Source organism: Xiphophorus maculatus, chromosome 14 (assembly GCF_002775205.1).
Source record: "Xiphophorus maculatus strain JP 163 A chromosome 14, X_maculatus-5.0-male, whole genome shotgun sequence".
Lineage (NCBI taxonomy): Eukaryota > Metazoa > Chordata > Actinopteri > Cyprinodontiformes > Poeciliidae > Xiphophorus > Xiphophorus maculatus.
This window is the reverse complement of record NC_036456.1, coordinates 7,501,295-7,509,450: the sequence shown is the minus strand read 5'-3', so window position 1 is coordinate 7,509,450 and position 8,156 is coordinate 7,501,295. Positions and strand designations below refer to the sequence as shown.

The following is an 8,156-nucleotide window of genomic DNA, read 5'->3' as shown; positions in this document are numbered from 1 at the left end:
AAGTACTCCAAAATATACTTAAGTAAAGTAGTGAAGTATTTTTACTTCGTTACTATACAACACTGGTCAAGTGGACGATTCTGGGTTGATACTCGTCAGGACAATGTTACGTCCTGACTGCAGTCTGCCAAGTGTAAAGTGGGACGGATTGGGGTATAGAGGTTTTTTCAATGAGAGTGAGAGGAACGCTTGATGTTGAAGCACACAAAGACATTTTCGACAATTTGCTGATCATCTTTGTGAGAACAGCTTGGGGATGGTGCTTCCTGTTCCAACACGTCTGTAGACCTAGTTCACTGTTCAGAAAGATGTGACTGAGAACGTCTGCGCACAGGTCTGACCCTGAGTTAACTTAACAGGCCACCTTTGGGATGAAAATGTCCAACATCAGTGCCTGACCCCACAAATACTCTCTTCAACGAACGGTCAAAATATCCAGACATAGACATTTACAATCTGTTTGTTTAATCATTTTTCAATCCATTTCACCCTTTATTCAACCTAAATACACTGAAATGGCCTTTTTCACAAAAACTTCCTGACCAAGACTGTACATCAAAATTGGCTTAAGACAAAATTTTAAATACTGACACATACAATATAAGTTGTAAAAGCAGAATGTGAGGAGAGCACCCAGCCTTGACCATACAAATAATTCAGACTATGTGCCATGCTTGGTGGGATAAATATTTCTCCAATGTGTTACATGCAGCTCTACTTTTTCTTATGAACCCAACTAATATAGAACTGTCCAGCGAAAGAAACGTAAAACATTTTAAATTATTTTAGACACATGAAACACATTCAATTTACACTCTTTCAAATTAAGACAATTGTTTGCTTTTTTTTTTAAAGAAAAGAAAGCTTTGTATCCATACAGCTGATCCTTTTTGGATCAGGCTGAAAACATGCCAGAACTTTTCTCCTCTGCTGCCATCTAAAGGGGATATACTGCAATAGGTGCTGGATCCCTGTGGCTACATGAGCCACACCAAAGTACTACATCTGGTTTGGACTGGCACCATTATTTGGGCTCAGTAGGACAAAGCCACAAATATAGTCATTAGCGCATTAGCTTTGAGAGAAACTAGCTTTATCTAGAAATACATTCACGGGCCCAAAAAAGAAGTCAGAAGACTTAACAATATGACAGAAACCAAACTAAAAGGAACAGTTCCTTTTACAGATTAGGTAGGAGCAGCACTTATCTGTTCTGCAGTAGATAAATCCTGGCATTTTGTTTTATAAAAATCCAGATTACAGTAGCTTGTCCCCTGGGCTAAGGCTGCAAGCTAGCCAGAGCGGGCCCAAGATCAACACATAGTTTATCGTCTTAAAGCAATTCCAGTCGTGAAAAATGTTGCAACAGTTTATGTCGATGCTATTTTGTGAGCTTGTGGTCATGTTCACAGCGTGAAGTCATTGGCATCAAACAGATGAAGGCAGGAAACAGTGCGCGACCAAACACCTTCCTTTGTGAAACGTATCAAAAACAAAACATTTGAGTTTTGTTTTGTTTTTTTTTTTGATCGTGGGAAAACAAAACAAATCGATTAGAAAAGTACATTTTTGTAAAAATAAATTCGCCGCGGTTTACATGCACCCTGAGAAGATTTCTGCTTTTACATGTCTTGTGTGGTTACTCTGACTGGAAAGAGTTCAGGTGGTTTCACAATGGAAGAACACTGGTGGCGTTCTGCCTCCGACCTATATTTCTTTTTCAAACAATCACTGGCTTCTCTGCAAGTAGACACCTACTGCAGATACAGTGAAAACACTCTGAACAAGTTAATGAAGTACCATTGACATTAACCCTATATTTGACTGGAGACGTTTTAAGAGGGGAAGAAGTCTACATATGTCTTGATCCCTTTCAGAGTAGCTCATATCTTTAGGATTTTTTTCTGGATGCTTACTAAATTAAGATGCCAAAAGGGTTATCTCCTGGTGATGAAATATTACCTGCTGGAAACATTTTTGTAGGACCTCACGTCAAAACTCCTTAACAGACACGTACTAGTCAGACGGGAGGTCACATTTAGCTTTATCCAGCGAGGAAGTGATGATTGTTTCAGCCAGTTGGTGAGCCAGCTGATGAAGGTCGCTTTCATCCGACCCCTGCCGCTTGTTTTTCACGCTCAAGGCCCAGCTTAACACGTCACACGACAGAACCTCTGCGAAAGCCTCCACGCCGGCTCCATGCGCCTGCAGGCCGTCCCTCGCCAGGTCGTTGGTAGACAGGGAATGCATCAGATGCTCCATCAGCTCCACTTGAGGGTCACTGATCACACTGCCCGAGTTGTCCTCCTTGTCTTTCGGAGTCGGTGGAGGAGGAGAGGGCAGGAAGACTTTTGCCAGCCCCCCTTTGAGCTTCCGAGCGAAACTGTTCCTGCTCCGCTCCAGCTCCGGGAGGAGGGGGGTGGTCGGAGGGGCGTCCGGGTAGTCGAGGGAACCCACAGCAGGAAGGCCCGATTGGTACAGGGGTGGATGGTTGGACTGAGAGTTTCTGTGAGTCTGTAATTCCCTTAAGGAAATCATCTCTAGTTCCAACAGGTCCTCTTCTTCTCCGGATGCGTCCACAGGGGGGCCATTTTCAGCCTCTTCACATTTGTTCTTTTCAACATCTGATGGTGGATATTGAGGCAAGCAGACGTCTTTCAGAGCAACCTCAACTATTGCTGATGCCAACTCCTCGGCCAAGATCTCCGGTGTTTGAATAGGTTGTAGCGCCTCAGGTTCCAACTTTTCCATTTGTTCTAGAGAGGAGAGGATTATGTTCTCCGCAAGATTTTGGGCGAACTCGTCCAGAACGACGGGTCCTCGCCACCTTGAGTCTGCGCTTAGAGTCTGCATTGGATCCTGCGAAGATAAAGACAATAAGCTACAATGCCTTCCTAAAGAATCCATCTTGAACTTTTGCAAACTTTGTCACATTACATCCTCAAACTTTAGCGTACTTTTGGAGATTTTATGTGATAACCCAACACAAAGTACAACACAAGTCTTCAGTAAAAGCTAAAAGAAAAGGTTCGTATTAAGAAAAGTTAGTTTTACTTTTCGTCAATACTCTTAGTGAGTACTTTGTAGGAATACACTTAGATTCAGTTTCAGTTTCTTGGGGTTTTTTCTACCAGCTTTCGAGATTTAAAGACCTTTTCATGCATGTTTCTCTGCAAAGTGGCTCAAGCTCAATAAAATTGGATAGAGGACATTTCTAAACATTAATTTTCTATTTTTTCCCAAATTTTCATTGAGTCTTGCGTCTGAACTTTGGCTTTGCCATTTTAACACATGAACAAGCTTTGATCTGAACTATTTCCATCTATCTTCGTGTCAACGAAGCACCTTGTTAGTTATAAATGAAGTCTACAAATGTAAGTTTGGTGTTGTCTGTCTATTAAGAGTTCTTATGGCTTTTTTCCATAAGAGAGAGGTTTTCATGGTTCTTCCACGCGAGCAAGATTTTAAGATTATATACCAGTGTTTTAGCATTCAGTTTTAGCATTTAAAAATTCCCAGAGCTTTTACTTTTATAGGAAGAATTGAGCTAAACATTTTTGTTTGAATGGTTTGGTTGCAATATTTCTTATTGAAAGCAAAAAAAAGTACAGTTAAGGCATAGCAGGATACAAATGCTGCCCATAAATGGTGCCTCAGCTCTCCTCAGGCTCTTAGTCTGCTTCGTTTTAGAGAGGAAGAAAAAAAAAAAAAGCTCATAAGCTACGAATTGACAGAAAGCCTCGGGAAACTTCAAAAGAGAGAACTGAGTCAGGAATCTATCAAAGCAAGAGAAAGACCAGAGAAACAGAGAGAAAATGAAATCCCCCTCTGAAGCTGGAGATGGAAAGTAAGATAAGGGCCTCAACCGCAGCCTGTCACCAGATGAGCTGTCAGCCGGTCCGGATGTGACAGGCAGGAAGTTCAGTTCAAAATTGCTTCGGCTCAAATTGCTGGCCTTGGCGACAGCAGCGACCTGTCACTCTGTGGAGCTTTTGCAATTCCGGTGAATTAGGCTGGGAAAGCTGGATAACCTATCATGGGATAAACATCCAAATATGTTTCGTCAAGACCGAGTCAAGTGTTGGTTGGTTCTGAAATGTATTTCATGCAAACAATAACACATTAAGTCCTAAAAGTGTCACAGATCTACACAGTCTGCATGGCATGGGTCAGCCGAGGAGGAGGAAGTTTTCTAAATGTGGGATCATTTTGATCTTATCAAAGGTAAATTATTATTCTGTTCTCGTTTTCACTTTTGATCATTTTTCTTCTGGATTAGTCCAATTCCTTTCTACAGTATATTTGAGTCAGTTTTACATGAATTAACTTTTATTTATATTGTAGGTGAAATAAAGATTTGCTCCCAGGTCTTGTCTTGCTGTAACCGGAGCTCTTCCACGACGCTGAGGCTTCATCGCCTGGCATGAGGGGGGATGAACCGGTTAACACTCTGTGAAAAACCCTGGTGTGTCCAGAAAGCAGGCGATTGAACTGAACCAGTTCAAGTTTGTCACGACTGTTAATTGTGTTTATTTGTATTTTAACGCAAACCACTCTGTGTAATTACAATAAATTAGTAACACTGATGCACTTTATTTTCTCCTCCGATGACAACCTGCGGCAGCAGCTGATGTTTCTAAATAAAAACATGCAAATGAACCTTGTTCAGTTTCCAGTCTTCATTGAATTTGCCTGCAGTGACCTTTTAAGTCTAGCAGATGTCGCTCTGAATGACCCAGCGACACGGTTTCAACACAGTGCCGACACAGTTTGGGAAACGTGCCACACGCCCAATGAGGCCTCATCTGCCTGTCACTAATAGAGAGAGACAATAGAGTGGAGGGAGAATCCAGACTCTGGGCGCAGAAGAGAATGCTCAGTTCCCCAAAAGCACAAGACAGTCTCGCCAATTGTTTTTTTTCTCAATTGCTGTGTAATTAGATGAAAAGAGTAGATTCACAAAAAGATTAGGCCTCTAAATACATAAGAAAGCACAATTACATAACAGAAAATGGCAAAAATTAAGGAGCCAGCTCAAACTAGTGGCAGGAGATGTTTTCTGACGTATCCCTCTGTCCGAAACCCAAGGCTTAGTTGACTGTGGAAATCAGAGACAGTAGCTGTTTTTCCTTTGCGTAGTTAGACATTTAGAAAATGAATTTGCTTAATGGAAACACGCCAATTTAGAAAAAAAACTCTCTTTGTTCAATAAAAAAAAACTAAACTTAATTTACAACATGTTTGGCCAATACACCTGAAGAGAAACACAAAAGCATGAACGAAATGGGCTGACTCTCGAGAACCAAGCTAATCTAAACAATACCGCTTTGCTAAGCTAGCACAACAAACTGTAAATAAGTGATGACACAGCTGTAGAGTTTCTTCCTGCTTTTTGAACAGTTCATTTTTAGGTAAAGTAAGTTTACCAAAATGTGGGCCTCTAGTAACATGAAGAAAAATCAATGAGATGTCAAAAATGTGTTAATTCTCAAAAAAAAGAAAAAAGAAAAAGGTGTCAAGCTAGCATCACAGATCCAAAATAAATAATAGAGAAACTTTAAAGTTACTTTTTGTAGATGGTCATTTTGTTTTAGCTAAGGTAAAGACCAGGGAGACATCTAAATTTCGCACTTTTAAAAGATAATTCTGTAGATTTTAGCAACAACCTTTTATGGCAAACTAAGACAAAAACAGTTCATCTTTCCTTTTCCCATCTTCCTCCACTGCAAACTAGCATTTCAAGAATCACCAGAGGGTTTTTAATGCCATAAACCAGTCGCTCACAGCAAACACGTTTCCAACATTTTAATGTTGAACTTATGCCCTGTTGTCCGATCAGTCGATCTCCGCCTGCTTTTGAAACATACAGACCGTGGAGCGGGCAAGATGCAGCGCGAAGAGCAGCTGCGGACCAAATTACAGCAAGAACAAAGAATGTTTTCTCCTGACAATGCGAGTTGTACACTCTGATGAGGCGGAGGAGCGTCTGTCCGTTTGGGACGCCTCCTCGTTATATTAGAAAAACCCCAAACATAAAGTGTGGATTCTGAGCATCGTCTCGTTCATTTAATGACAGCAGTACGCCTCCGTTGGGGTTTTCACAAGCAACCAAACGCACTACATGTGCAGTAAGTACAAAGGCAGTTTTAAGTGTGTTTGGCTGAAACTTCACTTGACCTTTAAGGAAGGCTTTATTTATTCCTCTTTCTTTCCCACTGGTTCATCTGTTGAACCAGTGGGAAAGCGAGGGGGAAATAAAACCTCTTCTGCAAGAAGCTATTTTAGGTTTGTGTGAATATCCCAAGCCACCATTTCCTTCAGAAAAAAAAACAAAAAAACTGACTGAAAATAAATTTTAAAATGCCTGAAATACATGTTAATAAACACATAGGCCGTCAGAACTAAAAAGAAATAGATTATGTTGAGAGAGGAAGATAGAAAAGGCAAGGAAAATATTAAGTGATATTAAGTGAAAATACAGAAGGAATCCTGAGAGTCAAATTGATATGTTACGTATACGAAGCTTAAAACAGAAAAAGAAAGACATGTGAAGCAGCAGACAGTCTGAACTCTATCGGCATGTAGGCGAACTTACCACATTGGAGCTTGGTGCACAGTGTCTTCAGTGTAAATGGGTGACATGGGAAAGGGTTCACCAGTTTTGCTCACTTCCTGTAAGTTTCTGTAAGCGTACTTGTGCGTGGGAGGAGACAGTTTAAGAAATTTACAGCACTGAGAAAAAAAAATAGGAAGTGGCAGAGGACTGCGTTGTACCGTCGACGGGTTCCGTTGACGTTTCCTTTTGCTTGGTTGGAATTTAGAGAGCACATGTTTTTCAAGAACACATTTGTTTCCATTTTTGTTTAAGTTTGCATCTGTACTTACTCATTTATCTGTGGGCATTCAATGTCTTAAGTTTGCATAACATGATGGAAACCCGAGAAAAAAGTACTGGGAGAAATAAGGAGGAGAAAGTAAGAGGAAAAGTTGGTTATGGAGGCCTAATCCTGCCATAATTAGGTATAAGTGCATAAATAAATAAATGTTCAACAAATAAGCACATGTTTAAATGTGCAAAAAATACAGTAAATAAATGTATAAATGTTGGCATTACTTAAACTATTCAATTGAATTTGATATTACAGCCTAGAACCTGTGTGTTTCTTTAAAAATTGTAAATCATTTTGTATAAAAAAATATCTGAGATTTGTGTGAAAAAGTGTTTGGATCCTTCCTGATTTCCTAGTTTTTTTTTTTCGTTTCTTTTTTGTTTCGCTGTTTGTCACACTAAACGAATATCAACTAATTTAAATACCGGTCAAAGACAACAAGCAAACAAAATCAGGTCTTGGTTATAAACCACAGTTAAAGGGTTAGGTAGTCACTTTTCACACATGGCTGCATAGGTTTGAAATGTTTTTCCTCCCACAATAATATTGTGTTGCCTTTGACTCATATCGAAATTGGTTTGATTTTCAGAAACACTGAAGTGTGACAGTGGGTCAGCAAAAAAAACAACAAAAAAAACACTTTTTCACGCCAACATATTTAGATGTGTTTCATGTAAAAAAATAAAACTAACCAAAATAAAGCACATTATTTTGTCTTTTGGCTACAGTGAATACAAAGCAGAATAAGCAGAGGAAACTAGAACCGTTGGCGATGATTTGTAGATCCCTGGTTTGTGCATTCCACATCTGGCTACTGATGCGGTTCTACGTCCCAAATCCATTACAATAGCTCCTCTTGAACCGTTTCTACCAGAAAAAACCCCCTGATCTTCACGTCCAAACCCCGCCCAGTTATATATTTTTGTATCAAACGATCTGCGGAGTTAGGTAGATGAAATGATGCATGTTGAGGATTTGCTCAGAGAAGACATAAGTCTTTCTCACAAAGGAAAAAAGTCTTGGTTTTAGCTTAAATGTATTTCTATCCACCTAATGAGACAAAAAATTAAAAAAAATAAATTACGGCCTCAGTTCTTGATACTCTGACAAGAATCCAAACTTCTGGCAGTGAAATGCTTGTTTGCTGCCAGTTTCCTCTTTTTTTTCCATCTTCACCTGACCTTGGAGTGTACACAAAATGTCATGACCATCTATTATCTAAACTGCTGATGCAACTCCTCTGTGTTTCTACGTCCCAACAGGCCA

The 8,156-nt window shown here is 39.9% G+C and overlaps 1 protein-coding gene across 1 annotated transcript; it reads right to left on the bottom strand.

Annotated features, from left to right (window-relative positions):
- On the bottom strand, positions 1-6,664 carry LOC111610844 (A-kinase anchor protein 11-like). Its single transcript, XM_023345833.1, has 2 exons — positions 6,596-6,664; positions 1-2,859 (listed from the first exon to the last, which is right to left on the bottom strand). The coding sequence occupies exon 2, from the start codon at positions 2,851-2,853 to the stop codon at positions 2,017-2,019; it is 837 nt and encodes a 278-aa protein (XP_023201601.1). The 5' UTR covers positions 2,854-2,859; positions 6,596-6,664; the 3' UTR covers positions 1-2,016.
- Positions 6,665-8,156: the final 1,492 nt, after the last annotated feature.